The following is a 27056-nucleotide window of genomic DNA, read 5'->3' as shown; positions in this document are numbered from 1 at the left end:
AATAATCACAATAGATTGAAACATATCAAATGTGCTCAATCTAAAAGTCATAAGATTACTTTTGAAGGACGATAAAGAACCAACTCATCATTTTGAAAACCAGTAAACAGTGAATCAAGCAGTTATTCTATCTTTCTTATATGAATGTAACTCAGGGTAAGTACATAGAAGATAAGGAGAAGTTGCTCATTACAGAATTATTCCAGCCAATAAATGAAGAAGGAATGACATAATCAGAATGTTACCACTGTGCAACTTTCTAATGAATTATGGATCCAGGAAATGATTATCAATGGCTGTCTACATCATAAGAAGAAAGCCTCCTGATAGAAGTACATACCACCATCTATGAAGTATTCTTGCCAAATATCAAAACATATTTAATCAAGCTTCTAGATCTAACTACCAATTCACAGGATATACTGGGAACAGAAGAACATGCTAATTGACACCAAAGGGTTACCAACAGCAAAGTTCAAAATGTTGAAAACCCACTAGGACAAATTATCAGTTTTTTTTTTTCTTTTCAACAAAAAATTGTAAGGAAAAAATGATGGGGAAGTAATCTAGAGAGAGAGAGAGACTTAAGAGAGATATAAGCTAATAACAATGTATGGACTGTTAGGATCCTGATTTAAACAAATAAATCATGGTGAAGTTTGAACACTGGGTATTGGATGTTATGTAATTATTGTTAAATTCTTTTTGGTAGGATAATGGTATTGTGGTTATGTTCAAAAAGAGTGTTTATGATACATACTGAAATGTGATGAGATAAAATAATAAGAATTTGAGATGTGCTTAAAAATAATTTAGAAAAAAATTGGGGGCAGGTACTGGATGAAACTATAGATAAAACAAGGCTGGCCACGAATTTAATAATTAGAGTTGGATGATGGATATATATGGATTGATTAAAATACAGTTTTGAAAATTTCGATAACAAAGGCTATCTTTTTTTTTTTTTTCCCTTTGAGATGGAGTTTTGCTCTTGTTTCCCAGACTGGAGTGCAATGGTGTGATCTCTGCTCACTGCTCATCTACCTATTTCAGTTTAAATATGAGGAAATGAACTCTAAAGTGATTAGAGGGCTTGTTTAGAATCACAAGTCTAAGAATGAAGCCAAGTCACTTGATGACTGGTCATCTTTCCTCTGAATTATTAGTAAGTATATGTTTTTTCTTTTTTTCTCCTAAGAATGCAAAGCTGGTGTCTTTGTTAAATTGGTTGCTTTATAAAGTCAGCTAGAATAACTAATCAGTTGGTCATTTAAGTCCTGATGGTCAAGGCCATAACTTACTCTCTACCACTTCTAGGAGTGGCTCAGAGAACTAAGAACAATAATCATACAGTCCTATTTCAGTCACCATCAGGTAACTCTGGCAGGAGGGAGATGAGTATCTCAAGCAAGGTTTTTTAGTTGTTTGTATTAAATAAATTAATGTTTGTAAAGGGCTTAGACCAGGGCCTAGATCATAGTAAGAACTTTATGTTTATTAAATAAAATAAATGAATAAATTTGTACCTATCGCATAAAAAGGTATCTGAGAATAATTTTTTTTTTTTCTTTGAGATGGAGTCTCGCTCTGTTACCCAGGTTAGAGTGCAATGGCCCAGTCTCAGCTCACTGCAACCTTTGCCTCCCAGGTTCAAGCGATTCTCCTGCCTCAGGCTCCAAAGTAGCTGGGATTACAGGTGCCTGCCACCATGCCTGGCTAATTTTTGTATTTTTCATAGAGACGGGGTTTCACCATGTTGGCCAGGTTGGTCTTGAGCTCCTGACCTCAACTGATCCACCGGCCTTGGCCTTCCAAAGTGCTGGGATTACAGGCATGAGCCATCGTGCCCAGCCTGAGGATAATCTGAAAACTGTAATGCAGAACATTATTATGAACTCTTTGTGATTTAAAAATAGATAATTTTTTCTTTAAAAAATCCATTGTGCCTTTATTTCTGTAAAACTAAATTCTTAAGGAAGTCTTCCATCTTTAAAAAGAATGAACAATTTCCTCTCAAAAACTGTACTAGAACCTTTTGGAAAGAATGACAGTCATAAATCACGTACAGTACTGAAAGCCTGAATCAGTTAGACACATGTAAAAAAATAAATAATAATTCTTACCTTTCCAAGGTTTTCTTGTTCAGCAATATTTTTGGTATACTGTTCCCTAGGGAGTCAACATAATGATTTACTTTCAATTTACTTCAAATGATTTGATCATACAAGGGAATTATAAATTAACATATCTATCTAAAATACATTAGGCAATATAGTTTAGGGTACTGGAGTCAGAATGAAACCCATTATCAAATTCTTTGTCTTTCCCCATCTTTAGTTAGTTCTTCAAGTAAATAGCAATTTAAGGAAAAAAAAAGATAGCAAAACATTCCATAGGAAATTAAGAGAATTAAAATGTTAAATACTATTTCTGGTTAATCTACCCTCAAAACAATGGCAACCCATTTGCTTAAATTACACATTGTTTTTGAAGAGGCTTGTAGAAAGGAGAAAGGATATACATTTCAAATAAACATTAAGTAGCACCTAATCTTACAATTCTACTTCTAGGAAGTCATCCTACAAAAATATCCCATAACTTAAATAAACATAGAAGCAGACTATTTACTTCACCATTGCTCATAATAATGAAAATATGCAAACAAACTAAACGTCTGTAGATGGGAAAATGTTTAAGCAAATTATGGCACATCTATTCAAACAAATAATAAGGAGTTATACAAAAGAATGAGGTAAATCTATAAATACTGAAGCGGAAAATATTCTAGATCAAGAGAAAAACAGTATATGTAGTTTAACCTTTTTTTTTTTTCTTTGAGACAAGGTCTTACTCTGTTGCCCAGATTGGAGTGCAGTGGCATGATCACACCTCATTGTAGCCTCCACCTCCCTGGCCCAAGCGAATCTCCCACTTTAGCCTCCCAGGTACTGGGATTACAGACATGTGTCACCATATTGGGCTAATTTTTTTTGTAGTTTTTTGGTAGACACAGGGTTTTGCCATGTTGCCCAGGCAGATCTTGAACTCCTGGGCTCAAGCAATTCGCTCATCTCAGCCTCCCAAATGCTGGGATTACAGGTGTGAGCCACCACACTCAGGTGCAGTTTAATCTTATTTTTATATACATATATATGTATACGTTTGTGTATACACACATGCACATAACATTTCCCATGCATTAACTAACACACATATATACAGATGTATCAGCAAACGCATGGGAAAAGAATATGGCATAATGTACACCAAAGTATTAATAGTAGACATTTCTGAGGCATGGCAATATGGACAGCATTCAACTTCTGTGCACACTACTTCATAATGGTTACTTTTGTTCTTACAAGTATTTCTTTTGTAAGCTAAAAAAATAATACTTTTAATGTAAAAATTAAAAACATAATAACATTGTATTTTACTTATAAACAAAATTATATTTCAATACTATTTAAGACAAAATGTGAGATTTAAAGCAAGTGACATGTTAAGGATAAAGACTGAAGGATGAGGGTAAAGGAACACACAACAAAGAAGAGACCGTTTTTCTGTGTAAAGCTACACTGTAGTATTTAAGAAAAAAGTAAACAATATAAAATTGGGACTCCAAGAAATCATAAGCCACAAAAAAAGAAAATATAGCACTCTAAGTAAAGGAAAATTTTGCAATTAGTCCTGATGAATCCTCATTTTCGGTGGGGCATGGTGGCTCATGCCTGTAATCCCAGCACACTGGGAGGCCAAGGAGGGTGGTTCACTTGAGGTCAGGAGTTTGAGACCAACCTGGCTAACATGGTGAAACCCCATCTCTACAAAAATACAAAAATATAAACTAAAAAAACACAAATGACAAAAATTAGCCAGACGTGGTGGCATGTGCCTGTAATCCCAGCTACTCGGGAGGCTGAGGCAGGAGAATACACTTGAATCTGGGAGGCGGAGGTTGCAGTGAGCCGAGACTGCGCCACTGCACTCCAGCCTGAGTGACAGAGCAAGACTCTGTCTCAAAAAAAAACAAAACAAAACTATATCTATATCTATATCTATCTATACCTATCTATCTATATATATATATCTCTGGTCTCTGGCTAGAAGACAGATCAGAAAATCAATAGTTCAAGAGCACTTATTTCCTTCTTTACTATTTATATCGATAACTTTGGAAGAAATAGAACTTAATTTATAAAAATTTTTATTTATTTATTTATTTATTTATTTATTTATTTTTTTTTTTTTGAGACGGAGTCTTGCTCTGTAGCCCGGGCTGGAGTGCAGTGGCCGGATCTCAGCTCACTGCAAGCTCCGCCTCCCGGGTTTACGCCATTCTCCTGCCTCAGCCTCCGGAGTAGCTGGGACCACAGGCGCCCGCCACCTCGCCCGGCTAGTTTTTTGTATTTTTAGTAGAGACGGGGTTTCACCATGTTAGCCAGGATGGTCTCGATCTCCTGACCTCGTGATCTGCCCGTCTCGGCCTCCCAAAGTGCTGGGATTACAGGCTTGAGCCACCGCGCCCGGCCGAAATTTTTATTTTTTAAGAACAAATTTAACTTTTCTCATTTCTTATCATTGGCCATATAGGTTTATATGAACGAAGTTGACATTCAATGAAATAATATGAATAAGTACATTTTTAGTTTAGTATGTTAGAGTATTAGAAAAAACACTGCTCTATTTGTGTAATATTTTCAGTCTGGTTTGCATTCTAGTGCATAACATTGAAAAAAAATTCAGATTCTGCAAGACACTCTATTTCTTAGATTCCTTTTTTCTTTCTTTCTTTTTTTTTTTTAAGACAGAGTCTCCCTCTGTCGCTCAGGTTGGAGTGCAGTGGCGTGATCTCGGCTTACTGCAGCCCCTGCTTCCCGGGTTCAAGTGATTTCCATGCCTCAGCCTCCTGAGTAGCTGGGATTATGGGCACTCACCACCACGCCCAGTCTCTTTTTATAACATTAATGTACATGCCACTCAAAATCTCAATGCAATCTAGAATAAACGTGAGTCCTACATTTTATCTGAATTTTTACTGAATAGTAACAACAAAATATTTAACATTTGAACTGTGATGAGGGGCAAAGAAGGCTTATGTTGTTCAATGACTGCATTTTATCACAGCTAGCAATTCAACCATAAATGTATTTTTTTTAGGCAGGATTTGATTTATTACAGTATGCCACAAGCTGGGATTGCAAAAAAAGCACCATACAAGGACTAAGCAGTATTTATACATCCTTCTTGTTTTGAAGACTGGTACACTGCAATCACACAATTTCCAGCTAAAATGCAGTCATTACACTGCACAATTAGCAGGCAGATGACTAGAGTCTAGGCCATGTGGGACTTTAAAAAGAGACCAACTTTACTGCTTATGACAAAGCAATTATGAAATTATATATATTCCTGGGTGAGGGGGAATGAAGAATTATTGCCTAATGGTTACAAGAGTTTTTGTTTGAGATAATGAAAAATTTTTTTACATATACAGTGGTGAAGGCTGTAAAATGTTGTGAATGTAATCAATGCCAATGAACTGTATACTTAAAAATGGGTAAAGTGGCACATTTTATGTTTTATATATTTCACCACAATCAAAAAGTAAGCAAGCAAGAAATAAAATCATATGTATTCCCACTTAGCAGGGCTGAAATATCTAGATGTTTAGTAAGATTTAGTATTAATATCTTAGTGTCTACTTAAATATGCTAAATTTGTATAATTCTACCTTATTTATAAAACTTTTATTGGTGAAAATATGAAGTATCTCAATATAAAACAACAAAATTACTTGCCTAATTGCCTTTCTTTTTTCTTGTTGATCAGAAGAGATATATGCTTTCATCTCATCAGTAGCACGACGAAGTTGAACTTCTAGGTTCTAAACAGAAAGACTTAAGTTTTAGGGAAGACTTTGATATAGAAAAAACTCAGAAATGTTTTTGATCTACTTTGTCTTACCTTAATCATACAATTTGTATAATGGTATCTACTTTCTTCTTGAAGACATTCTTCACGGAGTCTTCTAACTTCCTATAATATATAATTTTAGATAGGCAACATTATCGAAAGAATGAGACAGACATGGTGATGATGACTTCAGATGTACAACAAAGGACTACCATCAGAGTCATTTTCTCTTCTGCAATTTTAACTTTGTTTATTCTATCACAATAGGAAATAATCTTTTTCTAGAGAATACTCATATCACCCCTGCAAGTCCAATTGTATTTTTTGAGACAGAGTCTCGCTCTGTCACCCAGGATGGAGTGCAGTGGTGCAGTCTTGGCTCACTGCAACTTCCTCCTCGCAGGTTTAAGCATTCTTGTGCCTCAGCCTCCTGAGGAGCTGAGACTACAGGCACATGCCACCATGCCTGGCTAATTTTTGTATTTTTAGTAGAGACGGGGTTTCACCATGTTGGCCAGGCTGATCTCGAACTCCTGGCCTCAAGAGATCCTCCCACCTTAGACTCCTGAAGTGTTGGGATTACAGGCATGATCCACTGCACCTGGCCCAAGCATACATTTATTAAGTACCTACTGGGTGTCCAGCACTGTTCTAAGTGCTGAGAACACAGAAGTGAACAGGCAGGTTCCCTGCTTTCACTGAAGTGGAAGAAACCAACATAAACAAGGAAACATAATGAAGGATATTTGAGATGGGGATAAGTGCTATGAAGGAAATTCATCAGTAGAATGTGATAGAGGGACTGGGTGGGCGAGGTTGGGAAGGAGAGTGGATAACATCAGGTAATCAGAGATCTCTGAGAGGCGGAGACACTGAGGCTGAGACCTAGTGAAGAAAAGGAGAGAGGAGGGCAAAGAGTTAGGAGCAGAGTATATCATGCAGAAGGGAGGAGTACATGCAAAATCCCACAAGTGAAAACAAGCTTGGCCTGTTTGAAGTTTAGGAAGAAGGTCAGAGTGGCTGAAGCTCCATGGATGAGGAGTAGAGCACATGGACATGAAGTTCATAAGGCAGGTGGGGCCTTGTAGATCACAGTTTGGTGGTTAGATTTTATTTTAAGTGCAACAGGAAGCCAATGAAGGGTGGCAAAAATTTTAAACAGGTTTCTTAGGCTGCCCTATGGAGAATGAACCTTAGGAGAGCAAGAGTAGAAGCCAGAGAATAGGTAAAAGGTTTCTGTGGAGGCCAGGCAGCAGATAATGAGCCTTGTACTTTGTTGGGGGTGGTACAGATGGGAAATTCAGTGTGTACAAATTAAAGAAATAAAGATCTCTGGAGCTTTGGAGACAGGCTTGGGAGATGATGATAAAGATTTGGGAATCTTTTGACATTGATGTAGTGAAAATGTGCACACACAGGCAGTATTTAAAACATTTTTTTTAGAGACAGAGTCTTGTTCTGTGGCCCAGGCTAGAATGCAGTGGTGTGATCATAGCTCACTGTAGCCTCAAACTCCTGGGCTCAAGTGATCCTCCTGCTTCAGCCTCCCGAGTAGGTGGGACTATAGGTGTGTACACAGGTAGTTTTTGCTAAATTGTTAAAATAAAAACTCTCTTCTTACCTGTTCTAATTTAGACCGATTGCTTTCGAGGCCTGCTGCACAGCTATCATACTGGGATTTCTTTTCATCACACTCCTGGGTCAGTTCCTAGTATAAAAAGGGAAAATGATTGAATAAGTGAAAAACAAAGGTCCCAAACATGGCTCTGAAACAATGCATGCCCTTGTCAGTCTTGTAACTTAACTCTAAGCTTCTTGGCATACTTAAGAGTTATTTATACAACAACCAGACATTTGAGAATTATGATAGATGAAGGTGCTGATAAGAACAATAGCTACCATGTATTGAGCTGTGTGCCAGGTTCTTTGTTAGGCGCTGGGGAGACAATAGTGAATAAAACAGCCAAAAATTTTTCCTCTCAAGTAACGTTCAGACAAGTAAACAGGCTGCTGAGAGCTATGATAGGAAAACACAAGGTGTTACAGAAGGCACACAGGACTCCGGGGAACCTAACCCAGGTTTGGGGATCAGTGAGGACAACTTCCTGGAGAAATTGATATCTAAGCTAATCACGAAGGATTAGTAAGAACAGTTAGGTGGAAGATGAACAAGGGGAAGAGAGTATTTAAAAACAGGAACACTATGTATAAAGGATTGGAAGCTAAGAGAACAAGAACAATTAAGAAACTTACAAGTAGTTTACTATGCTGGTTTATTTATTTATTTATTTATTTTTTGAGACGGAGTCTCATTCTGTTGCCTAGGCTGGAGTGCAATGGTGCAATCTTGGCTTACTACAACCTCTGCCTCCCGGGTTCAAGCAATTCTCCTGCCTCAGACTCCCAAGTAGCTGGGATTACAGGTATGTGCCACTCTGCCTGGCTAATTTTTATATTTTTAGTAGAGATGGGGTTTTACTATGTTGGTCAGGCTGGTCTTGAACTCCTGATCTCAGGTGATCCACCCGCCTTGGCCTCCCAAAGTGCTGGGATTACAAGTGTGAGCCACCGCACCCAGCCTATGCTGGTCTATTTCTGGGAAATGGTGAGGGGAGGCTAAAGACCTACCTAGGCAGGGGCTCATTTAGAACTTCGTAAAACATTCTAGGGTGTTTGAATGACAATAACTAAATCTCATAATGACACCTCAAAAGAGATATTAATACCACCACATAATGCTTGGAGAAAGTTCAGGGAGTCAAGTACCTTGCCAAAGATTATACTGCTAAAAAAGGGTGGAGTCTGCCAGGCCAGGCGCGGCGGCTCACGCCTGTAATCCCAGCACTTTTGGAGGCCCAAGGCGGGCAGATCATGAGGTCAAGAGATAGAGATCATCCTGGCCAATATGGTAAAACCCCTGTCTACTAAAAATACAAAAAAAAAAATTAGCTGGGCATGGTGGCACGTGCCTGTAGTTCCAGCTACTCAGGAGGCTGAGGCAGGAGAATCACTTGAACCCAGGAGGCGGAGGTTGTAGTGAGCCGAGACCGCGTCACTGCACTCCAGCCTGGCCACAGAGTGAGACTCTGTCTCAAAAAGAAAAAAAAAAGGTGGAATAACAATTTGAATTCAGGTTAAGTAGTTTCTTTATTGCGAAGGGACAGGGAGGAATTTTAAATTTTGTTTTAAGTTGTTTCAAAATTTCTTCTTTTTTTTTTTTTTTTCCAGTTGTCAAATGATCCTTTATTGAAATACTTTCCTTTGTGCTTAACTGGCTGGGCATTCCACAGCACCACTGTTGATGTCATCTATGATGTCATGAGGGTGGCGGCCATCAACATTACAGCCCACAGACTGGGCAGTCCCCAGGATCTCTTTAATGGTTCCAGAGAGTTCTCTGGCTAAGGATCGGTGCCGCATCTGTCGAGCAATGTTGATGATCTCATCAAAAGTGATGTTCCCACTGTGTTTAATGTTTTTCTGTTTCTTTCTGTCTCTTGGTGGTTCCTTGAGGGCTTTGATGATCAGGGCAGAGGCAGAAGGCACCACCTCAATCTGGGCCTGTCTGTTCTGAATGGTCAGTTTCACTGTAATCCTCAGGCCCTTCCAGTCACCCGTTGCCTTGGCAATGTCATCACCAACCTTTTTCGGAGACAGACCCAGGGGGCCGATCTTGGGGGCCAGCGCAGAAGTGGCACCGACTTCACCTCCGGTGCACCTCAGGTATACGACTTTGATCTCGTTGGGGTCGAACTTCGGCGGCATGGTGGAGGCGGCTGGTGTCGGATGAACCCGGATTCGGGACGACCGAAGAAAGTTGCACCTTCGCCCCCTCCAAGCCGAAAGCCGAGAGCTCAAAATTTCTTCTAATGTAGTATTTTGAATGGGATAATTTGAAAATCTCCTGCTACAAACACCTAGATATGCTAAAAATACTGTCATGCATGGGAAGATGTTTCAGTCACAATGGACCACATATATGATGGCAGTCCTATATGATCATAATGGAGCTGAAAAATTACTATCACCTTAGTGATATCACAGGCATCATAAAGCCATAGTGCAACAAATTACTCATGAGTTTGTGGTGATGCTGGTGTAAATCAATCTACTGTCAGTTGTATAGAAGTACAGCAATACAATTACGTACTGTATACAATACTTGATGATAATAAGCCACTATGTTACTGGTTTATGTATTTACTATGCTATATTTTTTATTGTTATTTTAGAGTGTTCTGCTTTTACTTATAAAAAGTAAACTGTAAAACAGCCTCAGGCAAGTCCTTCAGGAGGCACCCAGAAGAAGGCATTGTTATAGAAGATGACAGCTTCATGTGTGTTATTGCTCTTGAAGACCTTTCAGTGGGACAAGATGTTTCAAGTTGGAAGACAGTGATATTGATTATCCTGACGCTGTGTAGGCCTAGGTGTGTGTTTATGTCTTAGTTTTTAACAAAAAAGTTTAAAAAGTGGAAAAAGGCTGGGTGTGGTGGCACACTCTTGTAATTCCAGCACTATGGGAAGCCAAGGCGGGTGGATTGCTTGAGCCCAGGAGTTTGAGACAAGCACAGGCAACACAGCAAGACCCCACCTCTATAAAATAAATAAATAAAAAAATAAAAATTAGCCAGGTTTGGTGGTATGTGCCTGTGGTCCCAGCTACTCCTTAGGCTGAAGTGAGAAAGCTGCTTGAGGCCAGGAGGTTGAGGCTGCAAAGGGCCACTGCACTCAGCCTGGGCGACAAGAGCAAGACCCTATCTCAAAAAAAAAAAAAAAAAAATTGTAATCTTTTTTTCTTCTAGAGACAGAGTTTTGCTCTTGTTGACCAGGCTGAAATGCAATGGCACGATCTCCACGCACTGCAACCTCTGCCTCCCGGGTTCAAGCGATTCTCCTGCCTCAGCTTTCCAAGTAGCTGGGACTACAGACATGTGCCGCCACGCCAAGATAATTTTGTATTTTCAGTAGAGACAAGGTTTCACCATGTTGGCCAGGATGGTCTCAAACTCCTGACTTCAGGTGATTTGCCCACCTTTGCCTCCCAAAGTGCTGGGATTACAGGCGTGAGCCACCGCACCTGGCCAAAATGTTTTTTTAAATAGGAAAAAGCATATAAAAGAAGGATATAAAGAAACAAAATATTTTCATACCACTATACAATGTGGTTGTGTTTTAAGCTGTTATTACAAAAAAGTCAAATTTTTTTTTAAAAATTAGAAGTTTATAAAGTAAGAAAGGTTTTTAAAAGTTTTTTTCGAGACAGAGTCTCGCTCTGTCGCCCAGGCTGGAGCGCAGTGGCGCAATCTCAGCTCACCGCAACCTCCGCCTCCCAGGTTCAAGCAATTATCCTGCCTCAGCCTCCCAAGTACCTGGGATTACAGGCGTGTGCCACCGCACTCAGCTAATTTTTTTGTGTTTTTAGTAGAGACAGGGTTTCGCTATGTTGGCCAGGCTGGTTTGGAACTCTTCACCTCATCATCCGCCTTCCTCAGCCTCCCAAAGTGTTGGGATTACAAGCGTGAGCCACTGCCCCTGGCCAAGAAAGCTACAGTAAGCTAAGGTTTTTTTTTTTTTTTTAAATTTTACATAAATTTAGAGTAGCCTAAGTGTACAGTGTTTCTAAAGTCTATCATAGTGTACAGTAATGTCCTAGGCCTTCACATTCACTTACCACTCACTCATTGACTCAACCAGAGAAACTTCCAGTCCTGCAAGCTCCATTCATGGTAAGTTCCCTATAAAGGCATACCATTTTAAATCTTTTATACTATAATTTTACTGTACCTTTTCTACGTTTAGATGGGTGTAGATACACAAATACTTACCATTGTGTAATAATTTCCTACAGTATTCAGTATAGTCACATGCTGTACAGGTTTGTAGCCTAGGAGCAAAAGGCTATCTACCATATAGCCTAGATGTGAGTAGGCTATACCATCTAGGTTTGTGTAAGTACACTCTATGGTGTTTGCACAATGATGAAATCACTCAATTATGCATTTCTTAGAATGCATCCTCATCATTAAGTGATGCATGGCTGCATCTACAAATGCTTGGTAAGAGAGCAACATCCTTTCAAATCCTGAGCTGAACTGAACTCTCAAAGAAAGAAAAGAAATTAACAGGACCAAAAAGAAAGGGTAATATTATGGCTATCCTTGGTGAAAGGAATTGGTAATGGCAGTCTTGGTAACATAGTGATTTTAATGTTCAGGCAGAGCAGATGCAAAGCCTTAGGTCTGTGCAGAGTGGGAAGTTAGAACTGAGGACCCCATAGTAAATCTTACGTTGTTTTCAACCTGCGAAACTGTGAGTAAAGGGTTAACACCATCCTGAGAATGACCTTGCATGGTTTCCTGCTGCACAGTTTCCTTAGAAACAGGATAGTTAGCACAGATGAGTAATGTGTATGCTGCCTTTGTTGTGTGGGACTGCATCTGGGTTGGGGTCACTAGTACAGAATAAAAGATTGCTGGGAGAAAGGGGATGTGGCTTCTACATATCAAAGTGACCTACAGACACCCAAGGCTCTCAAGGGTGAAAGTCACATCCAAAATGGGAAAAGGGGCCGCAGAGCCTACGTACTTAGGTAGCTGCTTGCCTCTCAATGAGATGAAGGTGCTATAGTTGATAAAATCCTTTTTTGGTCACAAGTCTTATGGTCAAATTGATCACTATGCAGCTGTGATAGTGATCACAGCTGTCCTCAGGCAGCTCTGGAATTTGAATTTACCCTATCTACATGGTCTAAGAACTTCCAAGCTGAGAAATTAACTCAATATTAGCTCCAAGTTTGTGATATTTCTAAAACACAAGTTTGTGATATTTCTAAAACACTGCAAAACCACTGTAGAGGGACACACCCTCCATCCTGGACGCCAGGATTCAAGAGACAAACTCTATTAATGAAAGCTCACAGTCCCAAAGTATAAAACATGTAAGGGAAAAATCAATTCATCAGGAGTGAGAAACAGAAGATATAAATAACAGGACTATGCCTAAAGGAACTTTGGATACTAGAAATAAGCCAACTAAATAAGTATATTTAAAATAATAAAAACTATAAAGGAGGAACTGAAATCAAAAGACTACAAACAGTGAGGCCAGGTTCAGTGGCTCATGCCTATAATCCCAGCACTTTGGGAGGCCGAGGTGGCCAGATCACTTGAGGTCAGGAGTTTGAGACCATCCTGGCCAACATGCTGAAACCATGTCTCTACAAAAAATACAAAAATTAGCCAGGCGTGGTGCGCATGCCTGTAGTCCCAGCTACTCAGGAAGCTGTGGCAGAAGAATAGCTTGAACCTGGGACACAGAGGTTGCAGTGAGCTGAGATTATAACACTGCACTCCAGCCTGAGCTACAGAGTGAGACTGTCTAAAAAAGAAAAAGTGAGAAAAAATAAAAATGAAAAAGACAGTCATTAAAATTAAAAATTAAATGGATGGAATAAACATAATATTAGATGCCACTGAGGAAATAAAAGAATGAACTAAAACACAGAGCTGAAGAAATTATCTAGAATTCAACACAGACAAAAATATGAAAGTGAGATTAAGTAACAGGGAACAGAATAAATATCTCTAACATACCTCTAATATAAGTAGTTGGAAAATAGACCACAAAAAATGGGAGAGAAAATATCTGAAGGTATTATGTAGACTTTTTCCAGAATTCATGGAAGACACAAAACACAAATTCACAAAAGTAAATAAAATTCAATATACACTCAAAACATGGTAGTGAAATTTGGACAACACCAAAGAAAAAGATAAAAATATGAAAACCAGTTATAGGGAAGATATTACCTAAAAATAAATGATAAACTGATAGCCGACCCTTCAATAAAATAAAAGAAAGCATGAAAATATTTTTTTTTCTGACCACACCATTATTTAAGAAGGAAAAAAAAAGATGGTTTACTTATTGTAATGATTCTTTACTGAGAACACTAAACACACACATATGCACACACACAAAACAAGGAAATTGTATTTCAGGAAAAAGAAAACTGAGTCCAGAAATAAGGAGTAAAATACAAGCAGTGATGGTGAAAACTTCTAAATATATAGGTAAATCTAAACAGGAAATGATTATATAAAGTTGTTATTATAATGCTAACAACCACCATGACAACTACTTTCAGAGATGTACAAATAAAGAAGTAAGGGCTGGGTGCGGTGGCTTATACCTGTAATCCCAGTACTTTGGGAGGCCAAGGCTGGCGGATCACCTGAGGTCAGGAGTTCAAGACCAGCCTGCCCAACATGGAGAAACCCCGTCTCTACTAAAAATACAAAATTAGCCAGGTGTGGTGGTGCACACCTGTAATCCCAGGTACTTGGGAGGCTGAGGCAGGAGAATCGCTTGAACCCGGGAGGCGGAAGTTGCGGTGAGCCGAGGTTGTGCCATTGCACTCCAGCCTCGGCAACAAGAGTGAAACTCCGTCTCAATAAATAAATAAATAAAATAAACAAATAAATAAAATGCCAGAGGATAACAAAACACGTAAGGTAGAAGAGGGTGTCAAATTATTCTAAGGTTCCTGTACTGTGGAGATGTTAACAATTTTAGACTTTGTTAAGTGAGAAATATATATATATATGATAAAAACCTAACAGTAAATCATATGAGAATCAAAGATAAAGAAAGGAAAAAAAGAGAAAAGAAAACAGAATTGGTATAATGGATGGTAAAAAAAAAAAAAAAAAAGGCAAGAGAAAACACACTAAATAATAGGATGTACAAAATAGAAAAAAATTCAAATGCTTCAAAAATTAGAGTAAACATAAATGGGATTAAACTTGCCAGTTGAAAGACAGATTCTCAAACTGGATGTAAGAAACTACACCCACACAAAATACACCTATCTATCTATCTATCTATCTACCTACCTACCTACCTACCTATCTATCTACTTATCTACCCACCCACCTACCTACCTATCTACCTAGAGTGCAGGTCTTACTCTGTCACCCAGGCTGGATGCAGTGGTGCTATCGTGTCTCACTTCAACCTTGAACTCCTGGGCTCAAGTTATCCTTCTGCCTCAGCCTCCTAAGTAGCTAAGACTATAGGTGTGTGCTCCCATTCTCAGCTAATTTTTCTACTTTTTGTAGAGATGGAGTCTCACTATGTTGCCCAGGCTGGTATTGAAATCCTGGGCTCAAGAGTCTCCTACCTCAGCCTCCCAAAGTGCTAGGATTACAGGCATGAGCAACTGCTGCCTGGCCCTACATGCTATTTATGAGACATATATAAGACAAAAATAAGGACATAGGAAGCTGAAAGCAAACAGAAATAAGAAGCGATACTAATCATAAGAAAGCTGGCATATACGCTTTAATAGTAGACAAAATAATACTCTGAGGCAAAAACCGTTATGTACCATAATAAGGAACAAAGTTTAAAAATAAAGACAGAACATAAAATTCAACAGGAAGTTTTTTTTTTTTCTTCTTTCTTTGTTTAAAGACAGGGTTTCACTATGTTGTCCAGGCTGGTCTTGAACTCCTAGGCTCAAGTCATCCTCCTGCCTTGGCCCCTGAGTAGCTAGGACTATAAGCATGTGCCATTACTCTGGGCTGGTTTTCGTTTTTTAACAGGGAAGATTTTGTTTGTTTGTTTTCTCTTTTTTTGAGATGGAGTCTCACTCTGTCACCCAGGATGGAGCGCAGTGGCATAATCTCAGCTCACTGCAACCTCTGCCTTCCAGGTTCAAGTGATTCTGCCACCTCAGCCTCCTGAGTAGCTGGGACTACAGATATGTGCCACCATGGCTGGCTAATTTTTGTATTTTTTGGTAGAGACAGAGTTTCACCATGTTGGCCAGGCTGGTCTCGAACTCCTGACCTCAAGTGATCCACCCGTCTTGGCCTCCCAAAGTGCTGGGATTACAGGCATGAGCCACCACACCCAGTCTGTTTTGTTTTTTGGTGTAATAAAATACACATAACAAAATTTGCCATTTTAACCATTTTTTAACTGTACAATTCAGTTGGCATTAAGCACATTCATAATGTTAGGCAACCACTACCAGCATCCACCTACACAACTCTTTTCATCTGAAAAAGTTTCAGTGAAACATTTTACTCATTCACTAGGAAGTTTAGAACACACTTTTATAAGCCTGATCTGATGAACACATGGAGAACCCTGTACTCAACAACTGGAAAATAGACATTCTTTTCAAGATCAAGTTCCCAAAAAAATTAGGTAGGCCTCGGATCTCTCCATAGCTACATTTAACCCTAGAAGACTATGGAGCTACACTTAAAAAAATCCTCAAGGAAAGAAAGCATGATCTAATAGTCAAATGGCTGTTGAAATGTTTAGGCAATAAACTAGAACATGCAAGAACTCATCAGGGAATATTGTTCTTATGAGTCTTTTTTGAGGACTTAACTAGAGGACAAGTTCCAGGCAATCAAAAGAGAAGTGAGACAAGGGGCAGTCAGTGGATTGATAATGAGCACTGAATCTAATAATTACAGGTCTAGAGCTGAAAACCAAAGTAAGCAGTAGGGTAATAGAAGAGAATGTAAATGTTATATGCGGTGACAAGTTAGAAATGATACAACAAAGCCTTCAGGAAGAAGAAGGGGAAAAGAAGGTGGAAGGTAGAATAAGTAAGCTGGTTTCCTCATTTTTTTAATTGCTAGGGGTGGGTGGGGGAATGTCAAAGAATATCATTTAAAGCTAACAAGTCATAGTATAAGCATATTCGAGGTATAACGGCAAACACTAAGACAATACAATCTACTAAAATCAGGTGTTAGAGGAGAGGCAAGGGAGGGAGGAGGAACAAGAAATATACCAATTTCATGACTTCTCACAGTGGGGATTAATAGATGCCATCTAAAGAAATAAATAATGAATAGTAGAGTTAAAAGGCTAAAACTAAAACCATAAGCCAGAACATACACATGAGGGAGAGAAGTCGGGGGATGAATGAGGAGGGGAAAAAGGAGGAGAAGATTTTTTGTAGGCTTTAAAATTGAAAGCCAAGCATAAAGTAATGCCACCCAAACCACATGTATTTGCATATTAACATATAAATTTACCTATTAAAATAAACCTTTCAGATGACATGACATAGCAAAACCTAACTCAAGATCTATTCAAGAGACATACCAGAAACAAAATACTTTTTTTAAAAGTGGAAAGTATAAGGTGGGTAAAAAAAGTACAGCAACCAAATGTTAAAAAAAAGAAAGCAGATATTTTGATCTTGGTATCAGTCAAGGTTGATTTCAGTCCTCCCACCTCCTGAAAAAAGCTTTTGTTTTTAGAAAGTAGAACAAAAGCGTGGAGAACAAATTTAAGGTAGTTACTAAATAATTATCTGTTCATTAATTCTCAGAAATTTTCTGGAAAATACATATGGAGCTGTTAAGTCATGTGCTGGGGATGCTGAAAGAAATTGATTTTTATTCTTTTCCTTAAATAACTCTGTATAGCTTTAATTATTGCTAAGAACATGATTTTACTTTTATATGAAAAAGTAATAAACAATAGTTATTTCATGGAAACTAAAAATTATCAGATTGCATACTCAAAAATATAAACAGGCTGGGTGTGGTGGCTCATGCCTATAATCCCAGCATTTTGGAAGCCTGAGGTGGGAGGACTGCTTGAGCCCAGGAGTTCGAGACCAGCCTAGGCAACAGTAGACTCCGTCTCTACTTAAAAAAATTAAATGAATAAAATAAAATATGAATATTTCAGTTTTTTCCTACATATTAGCAATTATACATAATTATTCCATTTAATTACATATAATTTCTAGAACTGCTCCTAAGAAAATAAACATACAACTTTTCAAAATGCTATTCTAATTCTAGATGACTATAAAAGATTTAGATAAATTTAAGTTAGACATCTTTCTTTTTTTTTTTTTTTTTTTTTTTTTTTGAGACGAAGTCTGGCTCTGTCGCCCAGGCTGGAGTGCAGTGGCCGGATCTCAGCTCACTGCAAGCTCCGCCTCCCGGGTTTACGCCATTCTCCTGCCTCAGCCTCCGGAGTAGCTGGGACTACAGGCGCCCGCCACCTCGCCCGGCTAGTTTTTTGTACTTTTTTAGTAGAGAAGGGGTTTCACCATGTTAGCCAGGATGGTCTCGATCTCCTGACCTCGTGATCCGCCCGTCTCGGCCTCCCAAAGTGCTGGGATTACAGGCTTGAGAAGTTAGACATCTTTCATTGTTGATATGGTTTGGATCTCTGTCCCTGCCCAAATCTCATGTCAAACTGCTACCTCCAATGTTGGAGGTGGGGCCTGATGGGAGCTGACTGGATTGTGCGGGTGAAATTCTCATGAATGGTTTAGCCCCATTCTCTTGGTGCTGTTTTCATGATAGTGAGTTCTCGTAAGATCTCACTGTTTAAAAGTGTGAGGCCCCTCCCCCCACCTCCTTGCCGCTCTAGCCGTGTGATATGCCTGCTCCCTCTTTGCCTTCTGCCATGATTGTAAGCTTCCTGAGGCCTCCCTAGAGGGTGAGTAGATGCCTGCATCATGCTTCCTGTATAGCCTGTAGATCATGAGCCAATTAAGCCTTTTTTCTTTAGAAATTACTCAGTCTCAGGTATTTCTTTACAGTAATGCGAGAACAGACTAATCCAGTGGTGATGCTCTAATATTCAAACAGCTGTTAATATTCAAATTTAGAAAAAAATGCAAGTACCATACAAAGGAAATATACTCACACTTCCCTATAAAATTTCCTTAGTTGAGGGTTGTCCATTAAAGTAAGTTACGTATTTTTAAGTATTCCTGCTCTTTAAAAGTGTCATAATGTATTTTTGTAGTTTCAAGTATTAAATATAGTTAAACAAGTTAAAAAAATAAATAGTATTAAAAATAGAGAACAGTGAATGTCAAATGGTGGAGGCCACCTGATCTGAATTTGTAGAGGGCATTCACCTTCTGAAAATTTATGTTTAAAGCAGTGGTTAGAACTAGTTTCCAAGTAATGGTATTTGATCACTTCTCATAATCTATCATAGTTTGCTGTGCACGATGCCTCCTCGCAGTGCAAGTTCATTAACCTAAAGTTAACTTGTTACCACTCGTGGGCAGACTCTGAGCTTTTACCTGGACACAGAAGAGTATGACTTCATATTTATAGCTGTAACACCCATGTGATTTAAAGAAAAAAATCTCCTCTGGCTGAATTTGAGGATTTCAGCTTAAACTGCTTTTTCTCCTTCTCCCCTGCCTCCAATAATTTATGGCTAAATAAGCAGCATAAATTAAACAAAAACCTTTGAAGGTCATTTTTTTGGGGAGGGGTGGGAGACAGGGTCTCACTCTATCACCCAAGCTGGAGTACAATGGCACGATCATGGCTTACTGCAATCTTGACCTGCTGGGTTCAAGCAATCCTCCCACCTCAGCCTCCCGAGAATCTGGGGCTACAGGTACATGCCACCAAGCTCAGCTAATTTTTTTATTTTTTGTAGAGACAGGGTCTTGCTGTTAGCCAGGCTGGTCTCGAATTCCCAGGCTCAAGTGATCATCCTCCTGTCTCAGCCTCCCAAAGTGCTGGGATTACAGGCATAAGCCAACACAACTGGCCTATATGTCACGTTGTAATTCTCTTTTGAAGAATCGTATCAATAAGATAATAATGATAATTTGTTTTCCGTATTACCCAAGTAAAATATTCAGGGTTCTAACTAGCACATGTGAATAAGATAGAATACTAAAAGTATCATAAAGTCAAATTCACTTACTTGACATTTTTGACGCAACTGTCGTAGCTCTTTTATAACTGAGGCAAGAGCTGACTTCTTTTCAGATACCAGTGAATTCAGTTTTTTCACCTGTTTTTTAAACAAAAAATGTAACATCTAAAAAAGAATTCAAAAGAAGAAAAATACTACATACATAAAGATATTAATTTCAGTGTTAAATATGAGTAAAAAACTATAAATTATGTCAGTTCCAAACAACAGAGAAGTGCTTTAGAAAATCCCGATTCCTCAGCAAGGTGGAATACTAGACTATTTAATCATTCAAAATGTCAATTCTCAAGACTGTAAACCATTAGGGGAAAATCTTCATAATCAAACATTGAATAAATAAAATAAATTATAAAATTGCCTTATACAACTCTAATCATGATGTATTACTTATGTAGGCATAAAAATATACACAAATATAGATGGAGTGACATTCAAAACACTACAGTATAGTCCAAATAGCATAAGTAATGATCCATCAGAATGGACACCAGTCAGAGAGATGAACAGGGTCTATTCTTTTTTGAGACACAGTCTTGCTTGGTTGCTCAGGCTGAAGTACAATGGCGTGATCTTGGCTCACTGCAACCTCTGCTTCCCAGGTTAAAGTGATTCTCATGCCTCAGCCTCCTGAGCAGCTGGAACTGCAGGCATGCGACACCATGCCCAGCTAATGTTTGTATTTTTAGTAGGGACAGGGTTTCACCATGTTGGCCAGGCTGGTCTTGAACTCCTGACCTCAAGTGATCAGCCCACCTCAGCCTCCCAAAGTGCTGGGGTTACAAGTGTGAGCCACCGCGCCCAGCCTATACAGGGTCTTACATGCTAACCTTTTAGGAGTTAGATTGTGATGAGATCCAGAGGGTTCTGGGGGAATGGCCAATGTGGGCAAGGCAACTGGAGGGGGGTACTCTGAGGGTTTGGGGCAGCTATTTACCAACAAGTAATATAAGATTTCAACATTTTAATGCCTGGTGAAAGTGTACTAGTACATCCTGATTAAATACCAGTCCTGAAAATGAAAAGATTCTAAGAACATACACAACAATTAAATAATTCTATTAGGGTGGTATGATCTGGGAAAACTTATTTTTCTTCTTAAATATTTATTTAATGTTATATAACTTTTGCACATTAAAAAAACAGAAAATGCATAAACAATTAGAATTTAAACAACCTTACTAGAATGAAAAAAATTTAAAAGAGATTGATAAAGACAGATAAGGCCAGGTGCAGTGGCTCATGCCTGTAATCCCAGCACTCTGGGAGGCTGAGGCAGGTGGAGCACCTAAGATCGGGAGTTTGAGACCAGCCTGGCCAACATGGTGAAACCTGTCTCTACTAAAAATACAAAAATTAGCCGGGCATGGTGGCACACACCTGTAGTCTCAGCTACTCAGGAGGCTGAGGCATGAGAATCACTCGAAACCCAGAGGCAGATGTTGCAGTGAGCCAAAGTCATGCCACTGCACTCTAGCCTGGGCAATAGAGCAAGACTCTGAAAAAAAAAAAAAAAGATGAAAGAATATAATGTGCAGAAATTAACAGGTGAATGTTTCACTGAAAATAAAAACAAAACACCTGCCTTCTAGCTACACAATAAAAGAAAATTTAAATAAAAGTATCATCACCATTTCAGACATATCATCCAATGTTCGTCCTTTCATTTCATCAACTTCACTCTTCAGTGCAGATACTCTTTCTAGCTCTTCCTGGGTGTAACTATATCCGGATATACCCTTTTTCTCCTCCATAGTTTGCTATAAGTGAAAAATAAAAAGGCCACGAAACGTGTCAAAACCTTGCTGGCTCCCATAAGAAATATACAAATTTCATACATAACAAAAAATTGTAAATAGAATTAGTTTAGAATCCTAAAGGACAATCTTCGTGGACTTCAATTATTAGTTCATTCAATTACAAGCCTTTATATATTATAAACCTATGGTATCTTCAGGTACATAGGAAGTATTTCTAATTGTAGACTTTATAATAATGTTATGTACTTAGCACATAACCTAAAACATAGGATACATTCAATAAACATTTGATGAAAGAATGAATTCTCAAATGATTAGCTGTACTTGCATTTGTTCACTCATCCAATATTTATTATATATTTAAATGTGCCAAGCACAGTTCTAGGCACCAGGTATACAGCAGCAAATAGAACAGGAAAAAAAGATCCCTTCCCTCACAGAGCTTACTACTGGTGGGAATAAATAAGCAATATGTAAATAAGTAAATAAATAAATATAGTATAACCACAAGGTGGTTAGAGAAGATGATCCCGAGAAGATGACATCTGAGCAAAGCCCTGTAGGAAGTGAGGGAATCAGCAAGTGCAAAAGCTGGGAGCAAACTTGGCCAGTTCAAGAAACAGTAAGGAGGTGCAGTGAGAATAAGGTGGGGATAAAGGAGGGGTTACATGTTGCTCAGCTGGTTTGCTAGGTCTCAGTGTATATCTACTGTCCCTTGCACTCCCTAAAAAGTATCCTAGTTTAGATAATAAGTTACATTGTTATCTTATTTTTAAGCCGATGAAACAGCTTTGTTTTATTTAAAATGAGATGGGAGGCTGTTGAAAGGTTCAGAGTTAGGGCAATTTAAAAATGATCACTTTAACACCCATGCTGAGATCAGGCTAGGTAGGAGCAGGGAGAACAATTAGAAGACCGTCTCAATAGTTCAAGTTAGAGAAAATGGTAGCATGAATCAGGGTGGTGGTGACAGAAGTAACGAGAAATGGTTCTTTTGAAGGCACATCCAACAAGATAATGTGAAAATTAGATGTAGGGATGTGAACAAAAGTAAGGGATAAAGAATGAGTTCAAGGTTTCTGACTTGAGAGACTAACAGGATGAAGCTTCCATTTGTTGAGATGAAGAAGAATGGGGACTAGTTTGAGGAGGTGGTGCAGATCAGAAGTTTATTTTTGGACATGTTAAAAATTTGAAATATATATTAGGTATCAAAATGGAGAGGTCAAGATGCTATATGTGTAAGACTGGAATTAGGCCAGGCCTGGTGGCTCACACCTGTAATCCCACCACTTTGGGAGGCTGAGGCAGGCGGATCCCCTAAGATCAGGAGTTTGAGACCAGACTCGCCAACATGGCAAAATCTTGTCTCTACTAAAAATATAAAAATTAGCTGGATGTGGTGGTGGGCACCTGTAATCCCAGCTATTTGGGAGGCTGAGGCAAGAGAATCACTTGAACCCGGAAGGAGGAGGTTGTAGTGAGCCGAGATTGCACCACTGCACTCCGGCCTGGGCAACAGAGTGAGACTCCGTCTCAAAAAAAACAAAAAAACAAAAAAACAAAAAAAACCAACAGACTGGAATTAGAGGAGAAATCTAGGCTGGAGATATAAATTGGTGAGTTGTCACAATATAAGAGGGGGCCTTTACAACCATGAGACAGGATAAGATCACCAAGGAAGTAAAGATAGAAAGGAGATCCAAGGGCTACGCCTAGGGAACCCTAACATTTAAACTTTAAAGAAATGATAAGAAATCAGCAACGGAATAGGAATAGGAGTGTTAGTTTGGAAGAAAAACCAGGGAAGTGTAGTGTCTTAGAAGACAGAAGAAGTTGTTTTACAGGAAGGTGGAGTGATCAACTATGCTAAATGCTGCTACTAGGTCAAGTAAGAAAAGGACTAATAATTAATCATTGGATTTGGCAATGTGAAGGTATTAGTGACCTGACAAAAGACTTTTTTTTTTTTTGAGATGGAGTCTCGCTCTGTTGCCCAGGCTGGAGTGCAATGGTGCAATCTCGGCTCACTGCCACCTCCGCCTCCTGAGTTCACGCCATTCTCCTGCCTCAGCCTGCCAAGTTGCTGGGACTATAGGCACTTGCCACTACGCCTGGCTAATTTTTTGTATTCTTTAGTAGATACGGGGTTTCACTGTGTTAGCCAGGATGGTCTCGATCTCCTGATCTCGTAATCTGCCCGCCTTGGCCTCCCAAAGTGCTAGGATTACAGGCGTGAGCCACCGTACCTGGCCTTTTTTTTTTTTTTTTTTGAGACAGAGTCTCACTCTGTCACCCAGGGTGGAGTGCAGTGGTGTGATCTTGGCTCACTGCAACCTCCGACTCCCGGGTTCCTGACCTCGTGATCCACCCACCTTGGCTTCCCAAAGTGCTGGGATTACAGGTGTGAGCCACCGTGCACGGCCTGACAAAAGATATTTCAGTGGAATGGTAAGTGTGAAAACTGTATTGAAGAGAGTGCAGAAGAGAATGAAAGAACCAAAAGGAAAGAAAGACAAGGAAAGGCAGAATGGAAGAAGAGTTAAGATTTTGGCCTGTCAGTGGGACTGGGACCTAAAGAGAATTAGCCCCAAATTCTGTATGCAGTTTCCTCTTTAGGCATTACCAAATCTTAGGATATGCACAAGCAGAGTAAGACTCTCAAAAACCAAGTGGGAATCAGCAGATGGGTTATTAAAGAGCCGAGCAAAGATTGTAGCAGTCTCACAGTACTAGAGAGATAAAGGTAGGAATTCAAGACTTGCCAGGGTGCACCGGCTTTGGTAAATGCCTCACATTATCAACTGAAAACCTAGAAGGTCTACTCCTTAGAAGGGCTATAACCTAGGAGTAAGACCTACATCCTTGGAGTAAGGACCACTTCCTAAAGTCTCTACCACAAGTATAAGAACTGTATCTTTGGATTAAGAGAAAACTGGAGAAATACCAGCTTAAGGAAAAAAAAACAAACAAAAAAACCTACTCTCAACTTGATCAAGGTAACTTTCCAGAAAAAAATTAAATCCTCCTTATAGAAAAACAAATATAGTCAGAGCTTCTAAAATTTAAAGACACTTTATACCCAACATTCAATAAAAAATTAAAAACAAATATAGTCAGAGCTTCTAAAATTTAACAACACTTTATATCCAACATTCAATAAAAAATTAAAAACAAATATAGTCAGAGCTTCTAAAATTTAATGACACTTTATACCCAACATTCAATAAAAAATTAAAAACAAATATAGTAAGAGCTTCTAAAATTTAACGACACTTTACACCCAACATTCAATAAAAAAATTACTAAGTAAGCAAAGTAATAGGCCCAAATGAATGAAAATCAAGAGAAAAAAATACATGGCCAGGAACAGTGGCTCACGCATGTAATCCCATCACTTTGGGAGGCCGAGAAGGGCAGATCACTTAAAGTCAGGAGTTCACGACCAGCCTGGCCAACATGGTGAAATTCCGTCTCTACTAAAAATACAAAAAAATTAGCCGGGTGTGGTGGTGGGTGCCTGTAGTCCCAGCTACTCAGGAGGCTGAGGTGGGAGAATCACTTGAACCCAGGAGGCAGAGGTTGCAGTGAGCCAAGATCACACCACTGCACTCTAGCCTGGGTGATAGAGTGAGACTCTGTCTCGAAAACAAAAACAAAAACAAAAAACAGACAACAGAAATAGGTGCTCAAATAAATTTCAGACATGAACTTTAAAATAGCTGTGATTAATATATTCAAGAAAATAAACAAAAAGTTGAAGAATGTTACAAATAACTGCAATCTATAAAATTGAATCATATGGAAATTCTAAAACTGAGAAATATAATAATTGATATTAAGAATTCAACAAATGAATTAAATAACAGATGAGACACACAAAAAAGAAGATTAATCAACTGGAAAATAGCACAGTAGAAAAAAATACAGATTGAATCACAGAGAGGAAAAAAATAATAGAAAATGAAAAAAAGAAAAAGAAAAACACTAAGCCCATAATAAATACATGGAAAATGGTGAAAATGTCCAACATGCATGTAGTTGGAGTTAAAGTGAAAGAGGACAGAATAAGATTGTAGTAATAATTGAAGAAATACTGGGCTGGGCATGGTGGCTCAGCCTCCCAAGGCTGGTGGCCTGTAACCCCAGCCTTGGGAGGCTGAGGCAGGTGGATCATTTGGACCTAGGAGTTCAAGACCAGCCTGGGCATCATGGCAAAATCCTGTCTCTAAAAAAACTACCAAAAATACACACACACACACACAAAGGCTGGGCATGGTGGCTCAGGCCTGTGGTCCCAGCTGCTTAGGAGGCTAAGGTGGGAGAATTGCCTGAGCCCAGGAAGTCGAGGCTGCAATGAGCTGAGATCACACCACTGCACTCCAGCCTGGGGAACAGAGTGAGACCCTGTCTTTAAAAAAAAAAAAGAAAAAGAAAGAAAGAAAGACGTAAATAAATAAATAAACATGGCTGAGAACTTTTCAAAAATGAACAAAGACATCCAGCCACATATTCAAGAAGCTTCACAGACCCTAAGCCAGGTGAATAAAAAAGAAAATCATACCTAGAAAAGTCATAGTAAAACTACTGAACAACCAAACACAGAGAGATCTTAAAAACAACCAGAGAATAACAGACTACCTTGAAAAAAAACCAAGATGTACAGTTGATGTTATGAAATAAATAATGGAAGCCAGAAGAAAATGGAATTAAATCTTTGGCCGGGCACGGTGGCTCAAGCCTGTAATCCCAGCACTTTGGGAGGCCGAGATGGGCGGATCACGAGGTCAGGAGATCGAGACCATCCTGGCTAACACGGTGAAACCCCGTCTCTACTAAAAAATACAAAAAAACTAGCCGGGCAAGGTGGCGGGCGCCTGTAGTCCCAGCTACTCGGGAGGCTGAGGCAGGAGAATGGTGTGAACCCAGGAGGCGGAGCTTGCAGTGAGCTGAGATCTGGCCACTGCACTCCAGCCTGGGCAACAGAGCGAGACTCCGTCTCCAAAAAAAAAAAAAAAAAAAAATCTTTAAAATGCTGAAAGAAAATAGCTGCCAACCAAAAATTCTACATTCAGTAAAAATGTGTTTCAAAATGAAGGTAGAACACAGGTGTCTTAAGAAAAACGAAAACTGAGATTTCAGCAGACCTGAACTAAATGAAATACTTAAGGTGAGCTCATTAGGCAGATACCAATAGAAGAAAGATGAAGAAAGAAAAGAAGAACCATGAAAAGAGTAAACAGGTAGATAATCTAGAATAATATTGAATATAATATCATGTATGATTTAAATTCTATCTAGGCCCAGGCACAGTGGCTCACACCTGTAATCCTAGCACTTTGGGAGGCTGAGGTAGGAGGATTGGCTGAGCCCCTGAGTTTGAGGCCAGCTTGGACAACATAGTGAGACCCCATTTCTGAAAAAAATACACACAAAAATTAGCTGGGTGTGGTAGTGCATGCCTGTAGTCCAGGTACTTGGGAGAATCACTTGAGCCCAGGAGGTTGAGGCTGCAGTGAGCTCTGACTGTACCACTACATTCCAGCCTGGGCAACAGAACAAGACCCTTTCTCAAGAAAACTGTACTTAGAATTAAAAAAATATTATCAACAATAGCACTAAATATGGGAAGGTGGT

At 39.1% G+C, this 27056-nt stretch overlaps 2 protein-coding genes across 5 annotated transcripts in view; both read right to left on the bottom strand.

The window, feature by feature from the left end:
- The window catches only part of IFT81 (intraflagellar transport 81), a 91516-nt gene that overhangs the window by 5458 nt on the left and 59002 nt on the right, over window positions 1-27056 (bottom strand). For all 4 annotated transcript variants that reach the window (XM_025401465.1, XM_025401464.1, XM_025401470.1 and 1 more), the window contains 6 exons: window positions 21291-21419; window positions 19651-19740; window positions 7538-7624; window positions 5968-6039; window positions 5802-5887; window positions 2124-2169 (listed from right to left, as the gene is read on the bottom strand). In XM_025401465.1, coding sequence (XP_025257250.1) covers window positions 2124-2169; window positions 5802-5887; window positions 5968-6039; window positions 7538-7624; window positions 19651-19740; window positions 21291-21419 — 510 coding nt within the window. The remainder of the gene's footprint in view (window positions 1-2123; window positions 2170-5801; window positions 5888-5967; window positions 6040-7537; window positions 7625-19650; window positions 19741-21290; window positions 21420-27056) is intronic.
- LOC112634264 (60S ribosomal protein L12) lies at window positions 9125-9766 on the bottom strand. The gene has a single exon (XM_025401471.1). The coding sequence runs from the start codon at window positions 9679-9681 to the stop codon at window positions 9184-9186; it is 498 nt and encodes a 165-aa protein (XP_025257256.1). The 5' UTR covers window positions 9682-9766; the 3' UTR covers window positions 9125-9183.

Source organism: Theropithecus gelada, chromosome 11 (genome assembly GCF_003255815.1).
Source record: "Theropithecus gelada isolate Dixy chromosome 11, Tgel_1.0, whole genome shotgun sequence".
Taxonomy (NCBI): Eukaryota; Metazoa; Chordata; class Mammalia; order Primates; family Cercopithecidae; genus Theropithecus; species Theropithecus gelada.
Note: the sequence above shows the minus strand (reverse complement) of the source record. Positions and strands in the feature narration are given on the sequence as shown.